This window comes from Pocillopora verrucosa, chromosome 1 (assembly GCF_036669915.1).
Source record: "Pocillopora verrucosa isolate sample1 chromosome 1, ASM3666991v2, whole genome shotgun sequence".
NCBI classification, from domain to species: domain Eukaryota; kingdom Metazoa; phylum Cnidaria; class Anthozoa; order Scleractinia; family Pocilloporidae; genus Pocillopora; species Pocillopora verrucosa.
Window position 1 is genome coordinate 15,891,511 of NC_089312.1, and position 22,641 is coordinate 15,914,151.

General features: G+C 36.4%; 1 protein-coding gene across 6 annotated transcripts; it reads right to left on the reverse strand.

The window, feature by feature from the left end:
- Positions 1-28: 28 nt before the first annotated feature.
- LOC131789295 (prolactin-releasing peptide receptor-like) lies at positions 29-20,865 on the reverse strand. 6 transcript variants are annotated; one of them, XM_066160356.1, is made up of 6 exons: positions 20,595-20,865; positions 18,205-18,238; positions 11,116-11,184; positions 5,074-5,213; positions 2,473-2,535; positions 29-2,179 (listed from the first exon to the last, which is right to left on the reverse strand). In XM_066160356.1, the coding sequence occupies exons 5-6, from the start codon at positions 2,504-2,506 to the stop codon at positions 912-914; spliced, it is 1,302 nt and encodes a 433-aa protein (XP_066016453.1). In that variant the 5' UTR covers positions 2,507-2,535; positions 5,074-5,213; positions 11,116-11,184; positions 18,205-18,238; positions 20,595-20,865; the 3' UTR covers positions 29-911. The 6 variants fall into 6 exon arrangements, with proteins under 6 accessions (XP_066016453.1, XP_058962355.2, XP_058962360.2 ...); XM_059106372.2 differs by lacking the exon at positions 11,116-11,184; XM_059106377.2 differs by lacking the exons at positions 11,116-11,184; positions 18,205-18,238; positions 20,595-20,865 and adding an exon at positions 14,253-14,326.
- Between the last annotated feature and the right edge of the window lie 1,776 nt (positions 20,866-22,641).

The following is a 22,641-nucleotide window of genomic DNA, read 5'->3' on the forward strand; positions in this document are numbered from 1 at the left end:
ATCACAGTTTTGATTGTAACAACTTTAATTTCACTGATTCAACACTCACCTTGACAAATTGTATATTGATCAGAGTTTTATAGATACCATTTATTGCGTAATTTCCGTGGGTGTATGTGAAGTTTGATTAATATTAGGGAGAAATGATCAGCTTCGATCTTATTTATTATACATATTTACAGTCAATAAGGAACGGTATCAAGAAATGTTGCAAATGCGGAGAGTATTCATCAGCCACCTGTGGGTTGAGCGCTATTTTAATGATCCACATGTGCATCAGCTGATGCTAGAATTTTTAATTAAGCTACCCAAGCTAAATTCCTTCCTATCCTTCAAGCGATATAGTTGTCCTTCATAATGTACGTTATTATAATATCATGAACGTATTGTGTAATGTAGTCCACTAAATCAATTAATATATTTTTACATTATTACGGTAAGTTTATTTTATAATGATATGCTGGATAATACGTTTATTTATAGCTTATGTTATCAACCCACTTACATAAACATTTCAGTATATTGATTTAGAATTTGTTTCAACCCTCACGCAGGATTAAACTGTAAGCCATCACATATGTTCAACTTATTTAAAGGAAACAAAATGTCTAGTTGTTTCTGTACGTAACGTGCAGCTACGCTACAACAAAGACGAAGTTTTAGGAGTAACCTTGTCTTATTGATAGATCAGTTCAAGTCATTCGGACTGTCCCAAAGGCAGAGGAAAACTTTTTTAATTCCGTGGACAAAATAATCCGATGGACTCACACATTAAAGTTTAAATCCAACCATTAAGGCCTGTCACCTCTTTGGAATGGCAACGCATTTAAGCCGGCAGACTTTTTGTCATGTCATTCAAAGATACAACTATCCTTGCTTGTGAACCAAGGAAAACATCTATAAACCAGCTTTTAAGACAAACGGTTCACTTGGAGCATGTCTTCTCCACTTTTACCAGTGTTCTGTGAGGAGTTAGGATTCTGGTTCTGAGGTGGTGGACTATTTGGGTACGAGTGGCCTTCTTTGATGCTCATCCATGACAAAGACAGGTTAGTGTGCCCTCTTTCCCGCTTCTCTGAGGGACTACGCGGCAACGTGTACGCCGTTACTCGACCAAACGACATCATTTTCCACATGGTACCTCCAGTTGTAAAACTGTTCTCCTCCTCATTCTGTGACGAAGCCGACAAAAAGCGTGCCAGCCTGACTCGATAACGAGGACAGCAAGTCATCGTGATGAAAAGTTCTTTGCGAAATTTGCTGTTCAGCAAAATATAAAGTGATGGATTTATTGCACTGTTTGCGTGCGCGAGCCACAAAAACATTAGCTGTGCTTCCTCCGGTATCGAGTTCCGAAGCTCAGGTCGCACGAACCAAATGTAATGATCAATATAATTTGGGAACCAGCAGATCGCAAAGACCAAGACGATTATGACTAATAACCGAACAACTTTGCGTTTGGATTTTTCAGCCGCAGCGCGATTGGTAGTTGTCACATTTCCTGGGATCTTTCGAAGCCATAGTTTACGGCAAATTAAGAAGTAGATGACGATGGTTACTGTAAGGGGCCATGCGTAAAGCACAACGAAAATTGTAGTGTGAAAGATCTTAAGTACGCGATAGGTTTCAGCATTTGTAACATCGTTTTTGTCTTGCCATGGCCACACTTGTAAACATAAATGCTTGTTCACTTGAGGACTATACTCTATTTGGTACAACATAGGATATGGGACCATCAGCACTAAAGATAGAATCCAAATTGTGGCCGACAATATTTTTGGCTTGCGGAAGATCTTCTCTCTCAGTGGATAGAATATGGCGTAAAATCGATCGAAGGAAATGAACATCATCGTGAACACAGTTGCCGCTATTGAAACTGGGATAAAGTAGAACACCAGCTTGCAAGTCACGTTTCCCAATATTCCTGGAATCCAAGAAACATCCCCATGAATGAAATTCACCTGAACCGGCATGATTGTACACGTCAACATCAGATCTGCAACGGCCATGTTGGCGATAAACAAGTTCGTGACGCTGGTAGAGGAAGACTTCTTTAACACAACGTACAACCCAAATGAATTTCCAAGGAAAGCGATGGTAAAAATAACTGCATACGCACATGTTATACCAATTTTGAACTCATGAGAAGTACCCTGTGGTGGAGCACCGGCGGTTGTTGCTGCAAAAAAGAAAAAAAAAAACACAAATTGCATAATTATATATAACCAATAGCACGCCTTATTAAGAGCGGTGAAAGCAACCATCCCTATTTACACTGTTTATAGATGAGTGTTAGATTAAAATGGCGAAACATTCCCCTCCCACCCGACCCTGCAGATCCTTCTTATTATTCATGCTCGGTTTGAATTCATCATGGCGACAATTGTATAATAAGTCATCACTCAGCAACAGGCAAAACGCATGACAACAATGACGGAATGGACGGCATATATAGAGCTACGAGATCCTTACCGTTTGTCGTTGATACATTGGAACTGTTGTTCATTTTGAGGGAGAAGTTTCGCAGCCTACAAACTATTGAAAAATAAAGAAACAAAAAAGGCATAAGAGAAACTATGAAAAGACAGAAGTAGCTTTAGCTCATATGAAATTAAATTGGTTGGAAATGAGGCAAAAGCTTTTGCTCAATACTTCTGCAATTTCTTGATGTCATATTTGATTTTGGCTTTGGAACGTTGTTTAAATAACTTGAATCTGTTCTTTACTTTTGTTAAATACCATAAAGTCAGAAACAGGGAATGTCTAATACGAATTACATATTGTATAGAGACATTACGAGTCTAGCTTTTTCTATTTGTAAATAAGTCATTCTTTTTTTTGAATGGAGTATTTTATCTTTTTGCCTTTTTTAAGTTCAGGGTGTACAGAGATAACACAAAAATGATATAGTTTTTTATATTTATAAATAACATTACATTATGTCAAAAAGATCATTTTGAGCAATGTATTATGTAGGTAGAATTTTGATTTTCATAAAGCTGTATTTCCTTTATTACAATTGTTATTATCATTATTATTTTTATCATCATCATTGTTCTTATAATAATTATCATAAGGCAGGTAGAGTGACGCGAATAACAACAAGAGGAAGAGGAAGGTATTTCTTAGCCCTTTACACCCTAACATCAGTAACTATTTTCTCCTTGTTCTTCTCTGTACATTTCTTTTAGTGCTGGTAATGAGAATTCGTTTAACCATTAAAGTTTCTTAGGTTGGCGATCATTTCCTTTGTTCTCATAATCTTAGTGAATCATTCAGCAGCATTACTTTAAGGAGAAATTAGATGCTGGTACAGGTAGCTTCGGTCCTCTATGTTTCGCGCCTTTGTTGTTAAGTCCCTGCGCACGGAAACAATTCACGGTAAACGCAATTCATAATTGAACAAAATGAAACTTTCCTCTTAGCACAGCGCGACACATTGCTCACAAAGGTATAAAACGGGTAACCCTTAAAGAAAGTTTATTTGCAGAATAGCTCTTGAAATGTCCAGAGCAAAGATACCTCTGTCAGTCAAAGTGATTAAAAATAATTTGTGTAATCCTAGGGAGGAATTAGCTTTAATATATGATCTCGTTAAAACTATAGGCAATGACCAGTGATGCAAAAATTAACGAAATAAAAAAAAAAGTTTTTAGTTGATAATGCTAAATTAATCGAACTGCAAGTTTGACAGAAGTGAGTGACAACGGGCGCGGAACACACATTAGCCATCATGAGAGCAAACAGTAAAAAAAAAAAGAAAAATCACGAGCGACTGACAACCCTTATTGTTGTATTATTTGCAATTGTTGTGAAATGAGCGATGGGAAAATATTTTGCTTGACCTATTGTAAGCCAAAGAAGACAGTGAGAGAGAATATGATCATACATGCAGTGATTAGAGGTTTGCAAGTCAGGGTGCCCTCTTTTTAGTTCAAATTATTCTATCGTTGCGGTTTAAAATTCGGCATTTTTAGATCTTTATCGGAAGTATATGGAGATTATTTATTCAGTTGACACTGGTTCTTTTTGGATGCTTTCCTTCCCTGTAGTAACAAGAAAAGAAAAATAAAACAAAACCCTGTTGCTGAAGAACAGTTGTCGAAAACCGGAAAACAGAATGTTTCCTAGCGTGACAGTTTGAACCAGAATTACTAGACAAGGCAAAAGAAATGCCAATAACGAACCAAAAAAAAGGAAAGAACCTCTTTAACAAGTTTTGTTCTGACCTGATTTGTTTGTTCTTGTATCAATTTGTTGCACAGGATGTATTTGATTTACTATATAAACAGATTGATCTCCTTTGATTCTCTAACATGTTTGCCGCAGCACGAATCATCCCTTTTTTGAAATGGTGAAAAAAAATCGCACGCTGCCTCCTTTGTAGAGATTATTTCTCCTCTTTGGGTAATCTTCCCTTCGACCGTTTTTTAGGTGGCAGTGGCGTTTAAAGCTCTTTACTGTTAAAGAATTGATTTATACTTCGAAATAACACCGGATTGCAATGTCAAATTGACTACAAAATACTCCAACTAGGTAGTTTTCGGGAATGCAATTTTGGCATTGTAAGACGAAGAGAATTCGGTATGTTAACTCCAACATTGACGAAATAACACAACCATTTCCAAAAGTGGGTAAGCAAGAGGCTCTTTGTGAGGTGTGAGATTAGAGCTGAAGTGTTAGGACGCAAGTGAAGTCTAAAATATGACATCGCTTAGAGTATTGTTACAAATCCGGCCGATCAAACTAAAGGTCGGTGCAGATTAATCTGGTTTTGCAGCTTTGCTGGTAGACAGGTTTTTTGTTTACATTTTGTACTTTAAAGTTTGTCTAACTGATAAAACTCCCACAGATAAAACCTCACGAAACTTTCGCCTTGAGAAATGTTTTTGTACAAAAATAAAATCACAATCGAGATTTTTAATCCTGATTTCGCGGTCATCGTGTGCCCAATTACCTACACCGTTCGGTGTGAGTAGATATCTGCGAGAAGCACATCTTCTTAAGTGGCACGAAGGGCCATCTAACTTCAACTTACATTACCACAGGTTTGAATTTGATTTCACAACTAACCTGATGTAGTATTTTCAAGCTTTTCTCGGAAAAACGATCGCCCAGCTGAAACTCTCTAATTTCTCAACTCCGCAATTAGAAGCCTCGACGAGCGTGGATAATAAACTGTGTCGTGCTCTGTTTCTCTCTGACTGACAAATCTGCAAACAAGAAAGAAAACAATGTGCGATGTCGTTACACTAACAGGAAATTAACCTTTAGCAAGTATGTGACCACGTATTCAAATTACAAATTTGTTACAAGTATAGAGGAAGTAGTCTTTGGCACCTTGAGCTGCATTCATCCAAGACATAATTCCCCATCAGCGGTCTTGCCACGTTGGCACAACAATCCTTAATATTCGTATGCACTTCGCTTAAAACGTTTTATTGTTTTTAACGCGCTCAATATGAAAAAAATTAAAGATAGAAGGTAAACATGTACGCCGCAACTGTCACTGAAGATTGCAATATCGTGTCCGGTGTTTAATCTAAAAACGAGAGGGTTTTAAAACCAAACGGAACCGAGATGTGATGATGCTTTTGTTGGCAAAGAAATATTCTCAGTTGTTGTCCTTGAAGCAACGTGACTCAGGGGTAAAACGTTGAAAAAAATGAAAACTCAACTCATATCATTGGGATGAAGTAAAATAAGGACTGTTTAATGAACGAATCGGCAAATAGTGACCACTTTCAAGCCTAGTTTACGATATAGAATATTAAGTCGAAATTGATAAATTTCAATTGGTCTATCTGTCTTGTATAAATAGCAGATTTTTTTTTCTTATTATTTCATCTTTTTTACATTTGGTAAACACTTTTTTGCAAAATTCTGTTTGTTCAAAAAATCATGTCTTGGGTTCAATTTTCTCAATTCAAAGAAGTTGTTTTCTCTCTTTAGGTAAAATGATTTAGTTATGTTTTCAGTAGCGGTACCGCTTGAGATTGAACCAAGTATCAGCTTTTGTGGCAGAAAGCGGAGCGCAAACCTGATGAATTTTGAGCGCTATTCATAGAAACAATATTTATATTCAGCAGGATACTTCTAATTAAGGTTATAACTGGTACTGGATTTCGGGCGTTTCAAAAGCATTGTATACATGATTACACTTGCCACCAAAACGAGTACCACATAATCAGGATTTTTTGTTACGAATCTGAAAAAACTGAGAAAAGGTGCTAATATCACAATGTCATCGATATCAAATGCTACTAATCCTTATTAAAGTAATGTGGCGTTGAATATACCCACTATAGCATTTTAATCGTTCGGTAATTTCGGGGACATCGGCAGAATTTCTGAGCTTCTTTTTTAAGTAAAGATTCAAATAGGCATTCTGTCAGGAAATATATGTTTTAACCTTTCTTAATCAAGAATCTGCAGGTGCTAAGTAGCACTTAGCATCTTCTTTGCGTTCGCAAAACATGAAAGGCAAGGAGGACCATGTCACGTGCATCAATTTCGCCATAAAAGAAGTTAGTCTTGATACCATGAAAGGCTATTGCGTAGATGGTGTATAGTGCTGCTGTTAGGAGCTTTAGAGCCGGGGGGGAGGGGGGAGGAAGAAGCGGCGCATTTTTAACTGCGGTTTATAATGCGCCTATTGTCAGAATGAAATTTTGCGCAATTACAAAGAAAACGGTGACGATTTTATAATGTAAATAAGCCTTTGTCCCTAGCAAGATGTTCTTTGTTACCTAGGGCGAATGTTTGTGGGCGGCGGAGAACAATATAAATAAATACGTCATTACTAGATTTTTCTTTGTCGTTAAGTTATTGCATTTATCAATAAACTTCCATTTCTATGTAGTCTCCCTTGTAAAAGCCGAAAACTGCCTGTGGCGGAAAAGATCTAGTTGTGTCTTCAACGAGCACAAGTTACTGCTTTTTTTTTTAGGAACACGATCGTTATGAAAAAAAATTGTTTTCCACCTCTAGTTAAGTTTATAATTGGTGTTGACAACAGCTTTTATCATTATTTGCCAGTATAGGAATATATGATATAGCAATGTTGTGAACCGCACACTAAACGAGAATCTACCGAGTATATTTCTGTTTTTCTTGATGGGGAGTCGGAAACTAGGGAAACCTGTTTTGAATGCTTTTATTTCGTTTTTACCCTACGTTCTTTCGAATCGTGTTTACGAAGTTGCAAATAGAACTTGCAAAAGGTGATACAACAAAAAATCATCATGCCTTTTGTAGGGAAAGTGAATTTGACAAACTGTCATCCTCACATGTTATCCTAACATGTTATGCTAACAATAGGATATTTCTTAAATTCGGCAGACTCTTACTATGTAAAAATTTAGCGAGAGAAAGGGTAATTGTAAATTAAAATTGTTTCCTAAGAAGGACTACGATGTTTTTCTGAACTTTCAAGTGACTGTGGCAATTTTAACACACTTTTGAAACGGAGTTTACATTCACCTTACAGAAACATATTAAGAAAACGATGTTGGTTCACATTTTCATATTTAAGGCATTAAGTACACTGCAGCTCGAACTGGATAATTTCTATAAGAAGAGAGTTCTACACTACTACCCATATTAACGTATTCAATATATGACAGACCACATGCTATTCAGTTTTTTACAACCTTATCGTATGAAGGTTTGAGTTATGATGAATTATGAGAAAAGGGCTCTTGAATGAAACTGAGGAATTTGAAAAGGGTAAAACACTTGTATTATTGAGCTCTGACCCATATGAAAGGTTCATACCGGTGGTTTAGCGACGTAAGCGTCTTAGTGAAAGAATTACCATAACCGCCGACGTAAGGATTAACAGTTCACTTTTTGAAGCCTATCTCTTCATTGGGAAATTTACTGAAAGATGCTGCTCTTGACTGACTTTACCTTTGCTCCTTATGCTCTATTCGTGTCCAAATCACGTCACGAGCCTCTTTAACCACTTGAGTTCAGGCGACCGATCCAAGTCGTTTAAGAACTTAGCGATCGCAAGATGAAGTGTGGCAACTGGTCTAAATCAAAATTTGCAAAATAACGTTCATCTTTTTAGCGCAAAAAAAGGTCATTGGCTGCGCTTTGCGCTCATCTCAGTGCGATCCATTAGGATAAGATAACTGTCATAGGAGTGAGCCGCGTTCATATGAAAAAGTGCTCAAAAACAAAAAAGCTGATGCACACAACACTTAAATTGGATAACTGTGCATAATAATTTTAAGAAATCTATTATTGCATGCGTTAATTCCTTACTTAGGAAATCTCCAGAGAGTAGTGTGCGCCAATTAACGAAGACTTGGTTTTGTGGCACCCGCAAAGCGGTTTCCCCTCAATGACGCAAACAATCAAATGTAATTTTGTGTAAATAGGTTGCAGAATGCGAAAACAAGACAATAAGAGCAAGTAATGTTTTTATTCTCCGAACTTATCTCTTTTCACGTAAGCGAGTAGGGTCTAAAGTTTTGCCGAGCGGGAAACACCATCTTTTTCTTCAATGTTTTGCCTGATAGTGATCATAAAAGCTGACGGCTTATGTTTGAATGATATATTAAAGATGGTTGCATGGAAGTCAACATTAACAAAACAGCCCAGCTCTTCTTTGTGATATCGTTATTGTTATAAAAAAATATCCACATTTACTCGACACTTTTTTGTTTGCTTGTGTTTTTCAGTATTGACCTAACAACGGGCTCAATTTTTTCAGATAATTGTAAGCCTAAATAAATTTGAACAAAAGAGTGGTGTCGTGGTACGCAAGATGTGACTGCCCAAAGAAAGGACTAGTTAATCTTTTAAGATTTCAATTTCTGTGGAAAACTAATTCGGAATTATTATTGAGATCAATTGACACTGATATGTTTTTGTTTTTTTGGACTTAAATTGACACAGATAAATCAGATGTACATTAATGACAGCTTCTATATAGGAACAATGCGGCAGAACGACCTTTGACTAACTAAGCCTACAAAGGCAAAAGCCCTAGGCAAATGCGTTCGATTACTTTTTCGCAGTTTTAACATAAACCGGGATGAATTACCTCTCAGGTGAAAGTACAGTTCTAGCTAGAGCCCTTTCGGCTGAATATTCAATGACCGCCTATTCGAGTCACATCAGAGTTATTCATGTTTAAAATAAGCTTGGAAGTATTATCATATCTATGTCAAGTTAATAAAATGACCGGGATGACATAAGAAGATATAACCGACTTATTTTAGGCGAAAGCGTTGACGACAACAAAGATTTCTTGTATGATTCGTGACGGAGTTATTTAACCACGGATTTAATTCGGTTATGAGCTATAGTCGAGGTCATGGTGTGTATATTCACCACCCGAAAGATACGAAATCTTTCCACATTTATACTCCACTGAGCGATTACCGTTTGTCAACCCCTTTGGCTGGGATGTATTTTCTCTTTTAAGATAATTTCTGGAAGGCCACTGATTTAACTCGGTACTGGACTATGGCTGGGGTTTCAAAATTTTTTTTTCCTGAGCGGTAACTGATGCTGTGGCGGGCGGTTGTGCAATAAACCAAAGCACGAGATCCTGCCTGAAGGCTAGACATACCACAGTGAGAGACGGTAGACCACCTGGGACCGACTCTTATTGAAACCTTTAAACCATGGTTAATATCATGCTGTGTGTATTCACTTTCCACAAGATATAACGTTTTTTTCCACATGTATAATTTAACAATTGTACTTCGGCGGAGAACCACTTTGGCCGAGATGCCACGTTATGTTTATGGTTATGGTTGGGTACATTTATTTTTCCATCTCCTTCTCCATTTTTTCATTTTTTTTTTTTTTTAAGACGGGAATCGAACTTTTGCACACTCGTGAGTCAACGTTAGGTTCCCTCTTTGAAGAACTTGCTTTGTTTTCGATGCATGGAAGGTTCTAATTTTTCAAATCAAATGTAACAGTATCTAAACATTGGAAAAGCATGTATCTTTTCCTTTGAATTTTAGCCCCTCTGAGGAGTGAAGTTTTCAAATGTAAAGTTTACGGGGACACCAAATAGATTAATTTTATTTTGCTCGGTTTTCCTCTAATCCTCAGAATCAAAACCATAGAAAAAAATTCCTTAACTAAGTAAATTTGAATACTTTCAATTCAGTGTACAAACAGCTGAAAGGACACGACAAGAAGTTTAGTTTTGTATTTTGCCCCAATGTTAAGCAAAACCTTTGAGTAATTTTTTTAACCGATGTTTTGCTGTGTATACTCGTTAAAATTTTGTCTCACTGAGAGCTTTAGGCCTTTTTAACACGAAGAATGTTCATGTTAATATGCGGCATTATTTTTTCAATCAACACAGCAAGCGTTGTTATTTCTGCTGGTGTCACCAGAAATGCAAACCTGATTCGTCTAGACACCCACAGATTTATAAATTCTTTTAAAGGTTGTTTTTCTCGCTTTACACCGAGAAGTGCTTAGGCTGAGCCATGTTTACAAAAAATATTTTAGAATAGACATTGATTCAAACTTTAAACGGGGAAAGATGCTTTTTTTTTTTAATTCTATTTTTGCTCGTAGAAGTGTGAAAAGGGAATTGGAATCAAAATGTTGCGTGAGCGTAAAATTGGCCGGATGTATAACAGTAATAGAAAAAATCCCAAATCTGTTAACTTTATAATACACTCAGTGAGTAGTTGTGCATAACATGGCCACCATATTTGCCTAAATAGCAGGAAAAAGTAGTGAACTGGATTGCATGAAACTTCAGGTCACTTTGCATCAAATTGCGACATAATTTGTTTTCCAGAAAGGAAATAAAAGAAATCGGTAGAACAAAAATTGACCGACTGTTTTCTCGCTGATAACCGAATATTTGTTCAGCAAAGTTTCATAAATTAGTCTAAAAAGCTGGGGGAATGCGTTTCTTGTAAGCTTGAGCTAGAGCATCTGTGAGAGGAACAGCCTGTATTTACCTGTAAAGGGCGGTGAAAATTCAGTATCGTATAAAAGTTATTGCAAGGTGCGCTGATGTTGTCCATTGTCAATCGGTGTTACAGACCAAGAGTGGTTGGGATTTACAACAATTAAGTTACCTCTAATATCAATAATAAGATTTCGAGTTACGACTAGCCCTACCTTGTAACTCAGTTTTTTCGATTTCTTTTCTTTTTTTTTTATGATAACTACCAGTAAACGGTCTCTCGCCTAAAAAACCATAAAATGAAATTTAATCTCGAAGCCCAAAATTAGATCAGGGAAATGGTTATGTCAAAAGTGTATGCAAATGCTGTCACATTACATATCAAAATAAAATGTCGAAAAGACTTTTCTAATTACCAAATAGTCTTACCTTGGCAGTTGAAAAGAAAACAAAAAATGGATTAAGTGTTTTTTTTTTCTTCTGATACCATTTAGGAAAAAAAATTAAGTTTTCTGTTGGCTTAACCACTTTGGTAACTCAAGGATACAAGAACCAAGTAAAACACAATTAAGGGGATTTTCAAACAAAAAAAAGGTTTTCAGGGTAAAAAAAAACAGTATAGGTATATCAGAATACATATGAGCTCAAGTTCCATAATGATTTTAATCTTCCTTATCACAGAGAGATGTGATACCACAAGGTGAGAACTGGAAATTTGCGACAGCCACTCCTAAAATACCCTGAAGGTGCAGTGATTTTATTTGCTCTCTCGCACTTGATATCTCAGTCCATGCATGATTCTAGCTCATTTTCTGTCATTAACAGGAGGAAGATCTTCCGGAACATTTATTAATCTCTCCTTGTTTTGGTTTGAAGCTTGACAATAAACGCAAATACTAAACGACGAAAATACTAATTTGCGAGAAAAAGTCTAAGGGCTTAATGTCGGCTTTAAAAGTGCAAAAGAACATTTTAAATAGTTTTCAACTTTAAAAGGAGCTTTTTTATGTATGTGGTAAGGAGGGTTTGATTCAGTTAACTTCAGCCTCATTTCAGATGGCAACAAATAAAATCAAATGCCCTAGGCTAAATACTTAATGAAATTACATCTTAAATTTAATATGTGGCCTCGCAGTTTCAATTTATCGTAATTGTCACAGATAAACATTTAAGTTGAGACTACCGGCTTAATGCATTCATGTACGGGTTTTTGGAAGCTAACAACTTTGACAAACGGAAACTGTCTTTCAAAATTCATTGAACAATATTTCATCACAGGATGTTTGCAATCAACTCACCCTTTTCGGCGTAATATTATTTGCGTTAGTCTGTGCAAACTATTTGTTGCGTACATTTGAAGAGAAACTTGCGGTAAAATTCTCGTCTGTCGTGGTGATTTGTTCTTAAAATTGTGAACTAAGTCACTTTTACCAATGACAATAAAACAAAACATGATTTTCCACTTCTACAAATTTATTTCTGACTGTTGAAGCTTATGTCTTAAATCTAATATCAACCAAAGACATGAAAAATGTTATGTAAGTGGAAAAACGTTTTAAAAGAACGTAAGTGTTTCATGGGCAAGCACATGTTTAGCTCAACCTATCATTTTGCGTCTTGGAGATCCTGCACTTAATTTGCTTTTCAGTCTTCACCAGCGATTTAATTTGGACAAAGGAGAGATGTTACTGTTGGTTACGGAACATCTTAGGAAAACATTAATGAAGCTTCGCGCTGCTTTTGTAAGATCAAGTTTTTGTACCACCTTAAATGGAATCCTGACAGTTTTGTCAACCTTAACCGAACGAAAAGAAATCACCAGGAGAAAATTAAAGTGGTCGGAACTTTTCTTATGAAGTTATTTATTTAAATTTGACTTTTACGGTCAGTTATAGAAATGGCTGTAATCCGTAACATGACACCTCTGCATTTTACTCTCGTTTCTTAACTCTCGTTCTTTCTTTTATTTTGAGGTTTGTTTTGCTTATTTTTTCAGTATTTATTAGCTAAGGATGCTAAGATTCTCTGACGCAAATTATCACAAAAAAAAAAGACAAAGTGAATTATTAAAACCTTTGTTTTGGTTGTTAACAACAGGGAATAGCAAACTTAGAGGTTTTTGTACTAGCTTGAAGTTTTACACCCTCCAAACGTCACAATAGGAAAAGTGGATAAAAAAATATGCTTTGTTTGTCTACTAAGGAAGAACTCGGATTTAAAGGAAACATCGACAGCTTCTTGTTTACGAATCTAGCGATTAGTAAGCTTAATTAATCCTTTGACCTTTAAGAGTGATTAGCATCTAATTTCTCCTAACAATATCACCTCCGAGTCACACATAAAGGTCACGAGAATAAAGGAAATGATCACCAACTAAAGAAGCTCTTGATTGTTAAACAAATTATCCTTGTCAGTACCAAGAAAATGTATAGAGAAGAGTATGGAGAATATTGACACTGATGCTAGGGTGTAAAGGGATAATCCATGTTCCTAGTTATTCTCCACAGAATTTGATTTCAAAGTCAGCGTTGAACTATCACCTTTATAACCTCCTAATGTTACTCGTATGAACTCAGCCATAAGGAGGCAGAGGAAGAAATATGTCTGAATAAATGATTTCATGACAATTTCGTATAATTCTATACTGATCTTTGTTTTTTATTTCTGTGAAGACGTTGCTATTGTCGTTCACTGCCATCGCTGTCATATCTTTTTTCCATTATTAAACGAATTACCTTTTTATTTCATTTCTACTCTTAATTTCTGAGTTAGAATGGAAAGTTTATTTTAAAAAATTGATTTTCTGATTGTAATATTGGTGATTTAGTTTACATTTTGGTCCTGAAAATTTATACATTTTTTATTGAAACAGATTAAGAGAAAACAAAACGCCAGGTACACATTTAGGAGAGTTAGGACCAGGAAAATGAGAAGACGATAGTTAAACCCATTGTTGTATTTTTATCTTTCCTCGGACTTTAATTATTGCAATATAAGATCACATAAATCTGAATATGACAGAGCAATAATTAAGAATTTACAATTCGTAATTTGCAGAGTACTGTTTACAAAACATGTAGTATTTCCTTTCATTTTGCCCTTTGTTCAAAACTATTTTTTCGAAATCAAATAACAGTGCAGGAACTCATGAGCGTAGTGATTTGACTACACTTTGCTTGGTCCTGATATAGAGAACTAGAACTTGTACAGTTGAAATTTGAGAGTATTGATTAATAGATAAAGCGAGATACGTGAACTACTGCTGTTTTGCAATACGCCCTTATCCTCTGTGCTTGGTTTATAAAGAATTAAAAATATCAAACAAAATAGGAAACTGTTCAATATTACTCACTTGTGCCGGTATCAAACTCTCTGAGCGCGAGCTCTCTGGTTATTTGCCGTCTGCCCATTTTTGCCAAACGATAAGTTTTGCACCTGCGCGCGTATCTTTGTCATTAGGTGCATATCAAACAAAGGTAAACGCATTTGAAGAATTAACACATGTTCAGCAGGTAGTTTAGCTGATAAAAACCACTCCACCAGTTTTACCATTATCTTTCTTCTTTGTTGTCATTGACACAGCAAGACCTCGTCACTCTTACTCAGTCAGCTTTGGCAAAGCTACACTTTCCTGAGAACGCTTTGTTAAATTTTCCACTTACCCACCAAACCGCAGTTAGATCTACAGGTGTTTTACTTCATCCCTTAAAGCATCCGTAAACCTGCGCGCAGAAAAGCTAACGTTTGGAAGCCGGTGGAGAATGCTCTAGTTCCATTGCGATTTCAAGCTTGTGATTTTTTTTAAAATTTATTTTAAAGGATTAAAAAAAGAAAAGGATTACTGAATGAATCAATTTTGGCTAGAATATCTTTGACGTGCGGTAAATTATCAATTTACTGCACTTTTAAGTACCAATCGCTCTGACGAAGGACTGACGCTCGAAACGTCAGCTTTTTTACATTTTACGGTGGCCAATTTACGTTTTCAACTCTGTTGTTAACACTTAATTACCTGCTATACTCTCCCACCGACGCAGCACCCCCTTTGTACAGGAAGTTAATTTGCCTCCTGGTGGCAGAAACGATAAGAAAAATTGAACGTGGATCAAATTCTTACCTGTGTTTTCACCTCAAAAAATGCTTCACGGCGTGGAGTTGGCCACAAGGAGATTTTCTCTTTAATTTTACAAGTTCGTTAAGACTGCTGTTAACCCTTTTACTCTCAGATCAAATTTATAATTCTCCTTACTGTCAACCAAACAATTCCTAGAAGTTTAGTTCAGAGAATTTAGTATCGGATTAACTAATCATCCCCCAATTGATATTTTTCTTTATTCTCATCACTTATCTGGTTGATATTGTATTGATGTTGTAAGGAGAAATTCTGTCTTGGTCACCCATGGGAGTTAAAGGGTTAAACGAACGAAACGTACCGCGTAAGCTATTTTGAAGAACTAAACTTGATAAAAATTAATAAAAATTCCGAATTGCCAATTCATAGTTTTCGTTGATATAACTCGCCCGTATGATTACAAACTAAAGAACTACAGAACTAAACTTGATAAAAATTAATAAAAATTCCGAATTGCCAATTCATAGTTTTCGTTGATATAACTCGCCCGTATGATTGCATGAAGCTTCTGTTTCGTAAGTACGATCAGAGCTACAATCTTTCCTGGATCCTTCCCTTTGACAGGCGTTAACAAATCACAAATACTTGAGCATAAATCGGGCTTTCAATACCCATCGAGCGTCAGTGAAATGGAAAATGTTTGAACGTATTAACTAATTCATACTCGGTAGCGATAAATCAACCCACGTCTTACATAGAGACAGCTGTGTGGAAACGTGAAAAAAAAAAAGTTTAAACAATACTCGGCCGCTATCTATTGATCACCTTTCTGTAATACAAATAAACGTTAAATTTTTTGATTTAGAGTTTTCTTTTCTTTCGTGCCAAAAGTCTAATTTGATGAGGAGTGTTGACGCTACTTTGTTATTTTTAGATCAACTTCTCGCAATGCGCTTTTAGAAAAATACTAATTTCCGTTTTTGCCTTTTGCTTTAATTTTTTCCTCTTCCATTTTGACCGCTCGAGAACTGAGTACGCACATAGCGCGAGCTTTAATAGTATAAACATACATAACAAACATGGAAGCTCGATACGATCGCATGGTTGTTAACTGAAAAGATGTGTTAAAACATTTTAAAACAATACAGTTTTTGTGTAATGGAATCTAGGGTCTCTAGCAACTGCACCTGTAATATTCATAGGCCTTCTACCCCTGAAAAAGAGGTCAACCGAAAAGAAAACACCGTGGGAAAGATTGCCAAAAGGCGACAGATTCGAAAGTTTACGCATGCTCATATATTGATCTTGACGAAGTTCTATTACATTACGTAATGTTTTGCGCAAAATAAAATAGGGATCTTTCGAGTAAGATTCATCACGTTTCCTTCGGTGGAATTTCCTAAGATTTAATGGACCGTTAAACATATCTGTGCCCTTCTTAGAGCTTGTTGATGAAAAAAAATTCATAACACAAAATTTGAGATAGAGGACGAAAACACAAAATTGCAAATAGCAAGGAAACTACCTAGGTAACCCCTATAATTTTTGGCTTTAAAATGATAGGCAGGACAAATTTCACAAATTGTGAAAATTTTGTGAGATTTTACCTAAGCAAATTGAAGAAAATCAAAAGCAAATCCGAATTATCGCTGACGGGCGCCTCCCTTCGTTGAGCCTGAGCTTAATAATGAAAATCATTTTGATAATATTCACTAAAGTAAACGATAATCCGAACCTTGGTCATCACCCTTCTGATGGCTTTCAGTGACCTTAAAATGCCAAAACATAAAAAAATTTTTCGAAAAAAATAACGCTTGCGCGCGTGCCAACATTGAGTAAAAGCGCTATAGAGCCTCCAAAGCATTCTAATGAAATCTATTCCTCAAGATGTAAAAAAATACGTAGTTAAAAAGGCAATCCACTTTGATGGTTCAGAAATATAGGATGTAAATGATTAAACATTCTCTGAGAAATTTAAAGTATGGTTTATTGTCGCTTATGGTTTAGAAGATGGAACGTTAAACAACTGAACAAACTATAGAACATCAAGTCAGCAATAGAAGTGAGGAAACTTGATCTATCCTTTAACAAAACTTAGGCACTGTCGCCCGTAAAATGAGTCGGAATTACTTAGATGGATTGTTGATTTGCAATTCTTGTACGCGGACAGTAGAAAAGAGATTCTGAAGCTTTCTTAAAGCGAACATTGGGAAAGAATGGTCAAAAGCTTGATCAACGTGAAAACTACATCTCCAAAATGATGTCTTAGATTTAGAATTAATCATCGGAAGAAGTAATTCCTATGGCATGGGATATCATTGTTCTGTCAGTAGGAAGGAATGACGATTTGAAACTGCTCTTCTTTTTCAAAACTTGTTTTTTACTTGGTATAAAGCAGTTGTATTCAACGAACAGAAAACTTAACTTTTAGAACTTTTTAACTATATCGGCATTATCTCAGAGTAACAAAGCGCGACAATCGATGATGATCGTGTGCATTACTTTTGCACTGTGCTGTATGTTTTAGTGGCAAAGTTGAGATAATTACAATTTGCGTCAAAGTGTTGTTCCAAATTGCGTATCGAGATGATTATTGAAAAATGTAGCAATGCATATTATAAGATGCGTAGGTTATTGAAAAATCCCACAACCGTTATTATAAAATGCAAAATTAACAAAATGAGTCGTTATTAAAAAATTGCCGTAGAAAACGGTGTTCTTTTTAAAGAAAGTAGTGCACATGGATAGTGCAGTTCAAATGTAAAGGTTTTGATCGAATCCATCCGCTCTTCAGTATTGATATGTGTCTTGTATTGGGCGGAAAACAAAAAAGTATAACACATGGCTTACGTACAGAATTCATTAGTAGAGAAATGTAACTCGCTAAGCTTCGTCTTTGCTACGAGAACTGAGTAAATCGCGATCAAACGTGCTTGCCAAAAGCTCATACAGAATAAAATGAATTTTTTCCTTCAATGGATTAAAATAACAAATATGAAAAAAAAATAACTTGGAATTCTGTGACAGTGAGACAATTTCACGATATGGCGTGTGGGTATTTTGTATTCTGTGCCTACCGAACCGAATGATTTCATAGTTATTTTTCATCCCTGATGTTTTCACACCCCAAAAAAGATCATCAAACAATAATGTAAGCGCCAATTTTGACCTGGTGATTATTTTCATCGAAGAACGCAATGAACAAAATGAAGAGAAACTTTAAGCTGCTGACCTGTATCTGTAACTCTCCGGGTCTTCACAGCATCCTGAAATGAATGTCACAAACCACTCATTAGTGGTTATGCTATTAACTAAGACCATTAAATTTGCTTTTAGTAATAATTTTTTTTTTAAGAAAAGTAAAGTCCTTCTCAAGCCGCGCCATTGGGCAGTGACAAGGCTGACATTTGCTAAACTAAAGAGCAATAAAGCTTTGGTCGGGTACCGTCCATAAGTGTCAGTTCGGTCCGCAAACTTGACACAATTAATAAAAGTACAACACATCCTGACACGCGATGCGTCACAAGATTTAAAAATGTAAACGAGGGCAAAATACGCTTTTAAGATCAAGTACATTAACGTGCGTCAATATAATAACAGCGAGATTATCTTGACGAAAAACTCTCTTGGCCGTGTTGGAAGAATTTAAGGTGATGATAGGCTTTGCGGATTGTATGCCCGTCAGCCACTTGATGAAAGTAACAACATGACACTGTGGTGAGACTTACATAAATGCGCTTATTTTGATTGGTTATTTGATTTACTTTCCTGAAACGGAGTTTACCTAGGTTATGACGTCAAGATATAAATTGACCTTTTATTGCGCTCTGTTCATAAAAACAGATTTTAATCTTTACTAGACGAAAAAAAATTTTTTGCCGCCAGCGCGTATGTTTAAGTTACACTTCGTTAACGAGGAGGATGCTATCTATTTCCTCAAAATTTTCGACAAAAAGCCTTGCTTATAGTTTACATTATAAAAGATGAGTGATTTTAATCGTGACCACAATCTCTTAATCCAAGGTTTAGAACATCAACTGTTTCAACTAAGTAATGCAATTGAAGAAGTTTAAAGAAAGGAAGTTGAAGGAGAAGATAACAAACGAGCGGGGGCTTTTGAATTTATGAGCAGTGTCACATGGAGGTCCAATCTCTGTGGGGATCATCACGCATCGTGACACGGTGAGGAGCAATTAAGAGAATTAGAAACTGTTCATTTGGGCACGAAAAATTCACAGATTTTCAAAGATTTCAGGAGTTTCAAATTTACGACGAATTGTGGTGATTGGGAGCCATATATATCAATCTGCTTTTGCTTAATTTCTACTCTTCTTCCGTTGGCTTCTCCTAGGAGCAGACATCACGTGTCGTCACGATGTCTCGGCCATTTGTATCTTGAAAATTTCAATCAAAATGTTGTGATATTATCATTTGCAATCTGTCTAGATATTTTCAACCTTTGATCCTTTGTTGGTCGTTGACAGGAGCCTATTTGGCGTTATTTTATTTTGGTTAAAGTTAAAGTTAATTTTATGCTCTGTAGGTCAGAATATCGTATCAGACCTCTTTTAATAATTATCCCGTACATCCTACAATATTCAGTCTGAATTAATGATTATCAATGATATTGTTGTTACAGCTATGATGTGGGCAAAGGGAATGGCGTGGGGCGGATGAAAAGGTTTCTAAAGAAGATTTATTCTTGGAAATTAAAAGGACTGCACTTATTAGAAGGATGGTTTTAAAAATTAGGAAGGAGATAAGTGCATTATGTACAGCGTGTTAATCACCACCACGAGTGTTTGGTTGTATAAAACGCGCTTTGATTGGATGTTATAATGTAAACAACGAGAATGGGACAGGAAAGTATGCCGTCCAGAAATTATGTTTGTTCGTGTACGCTATTGCTATCTCAGCCTACAGCAATCTTAAGCGACTTGAATCAAATCCTTCTATGATAAGGTTGCGGCTACAGGCCATTAAAGTAATTACGGCTTCATCGGCGCACTTTGTGACTTGACGTGAGAGGCTTTTAGACTGAGGAATGTGATGGTGAGTGATGAAAAAAAAATGAACGAAACACATAACTTGGAATTTTCCCAAATCTCTCTTTTTGTTTTCAAATGAAACTCCTCCAACGAAAGCGAGCCAAAGAGAGCACTTTTTGTCTCATAAACACAGCTGTCAAAGGCTTCGGTCTTTGACGAAGTCAACCATATTTTTAATAACACTTTTGTAAAGAGGAAATTTTTGAGGATGAAAAATATGGCTATGTGTACTTGCCTCTTGAAAATGAATATACAATGTCATTTAGAAACATTTTGTTGGGTTCCCTTAAAGTGTATTTTAAAATTATTAACCAGGCGAGAATTTCAAGGCAAATTTGGAATTCTTCGACTCTTCTACTAAATTAAGAGTACGGTATGGACATATAACAAAAATGATCGGAAACTTGTTAGAATTTGATCCAGAACACGTGCAGAACTTGACCAAGCGATTACCGAGATCATCAAGTTCATTTCTGTTCGCTCGTACAGAATCTGGTTGCAACAGAATGAGAACGACTTCCGTTATACAAAATCAAACTGAATTAGAGAATTACGAAATGTTCATAAAACTCACCGTTTAATGATTTGCTTTTCCTTTTCGCGTCCTGGAGTTCCGCTTTTCCGAGAACTCTACGGCGTTTATCGGAGTCACACAAACGTCAAATGACGGGGATTAAATTTTAACTTGTGTAAGAACTCTCCTTTATAGTAAGAAGCAAGTTTGTAAGTTTACAACGCCAACGGTTTGCCCTTGACGTCAAAGAGCTAGTACAAAAAGGAGAAATATTGTAATAGTTAGAACTACATCCGCTCCATAACCTTATCCGTTTTCATGCAACTTAACACTAGACTATAAACTTAAGCTCTCTTAATCCGGGTCAATATTTTTTCGTTGGTGAAATGTCAAATATATCCTCAGTCAACGTTGTTATCATTATCTCAAGATATTTCAGGCACGTACCGACTCTTCCGAGATAGATCTTGTAAATGCGATTTTTTCTTTGATATCACTTGTCTTTGGGCTGTTTTATCAAATAAATTCGGGCAAACAAACATGTAGAAGTATTGTCGCTAAAATTCCTAAAACGAGCGGCTGCGTTAGATCACTGGTGTCCTTTAAAATGTCAGGCTTAAACTATAAAAGCTTTTTAGTTCATGGGTGGCTCTCCAAGTGATTATATAAACGACAAGAAAGACAAAAAATGTATTCAGTAACATTTCGTCCCTTTACCTCCCTTGAGATCTTTGTTATTACACTTTACTATGACCAGCCAGTTCAGGAAGCCACCACTCATTATTTATCACGAGGGGGGGGGGGGGGGTTGGGGGGCCGGATGATTTTGGGTGTGACAGAGTAAATAAACCTGATACTCCCATATGGCTCTGTATTATTCTAATGATCCCTACTCACCCCACTCATAGGCAGTCAATTTTCTGTAGTCCCCTCAGTACTCTGTCAGTGACGACTGATATTCCTCCGTTCTTCCGGAAAACCATGTGATCCTTTAAAATCCTCCTTGCCCCCTCCCCACCACCCCCCCCCCCCCAGCCAAGAAAGAAAAACGGGTCCCTAACAGACAATTACTGGCATTCTGCCTCATGATATATTTGATCGCCCTCTTCATAATTCTCCAGTGTGCAATTAGGCCAACTGCTTGTTGACTGCGTTATCGAGCTTTTCAATCATTTACCATTCTTTCATCATAACCCAAAGCCCTATAATAACATCGTTATCTACCTGATGAAAGATATTTGAGAGAAATAATCGAGTTCAGTGTGGGAAACAGATATTATCTGCAGACCATACAGATTTTTGTCGGGCTGCTCATTGATCTTTTAATGTGAGTCGCTAGAATTTTTGTTTTGTTTTGGTTTGTTTTTTAATCTAGCTGAGTAGTCGAAAACTGGAATTATCTTAAACGTACTGCTTCCGTCTTTTGCATAATCTGATTCGCGCCAGTTGATGTCGTTTGTGGCTTCATTTGCAAGAGCCATCTCGGTTCTTTCCGCCAAATCCATCATAAATGATAATTTCTATATTTGGCATTCGAGGGTCTGTACCTTCCCTATCAAATACAAAGACACACTGTAATCTAAAGGTTACATTTATAGGAATCGTAAGTATTGATCATTTTGACAAGAAAAAGAAAGCATTTTTCATCACTTCCATCGGAGACCAGAGTTTTGAAACTCCCAGACATATCAATCCACAAGAATTAGATATCAGTTCCACCAGGAGCCCATTACAGTAATGGACTACTGGTTCCAGTTAATTACCACCCTCTTTTAGCAAAGTATCAAATTAAACTCAAGTAGGGGCCCTTAGTGCATGCAATGAGATATAACGAAGTTGATAGATCGTGTAAGGGTGAAACGGTTTTACTGGGGAGGGGGAAGGGAAAAGCTAATTCGACAGGGAAGCGTCAAATATTTTGCCTCTCAAAAAACGAATACCGCAAATTAAACTTAGAGTGATTATTTGTACGAGTCGTTAGAAAGGAAGTCACTGTCTTTCATGATCTTGGAAAGTGGTCACGGTAAAATTATTTTCACTAGCAAAGAGGGTGGGATTCAAATAAAGAATTTCAAAGTTCCTGATTCTTAGTTTGTATTGCTGAGTT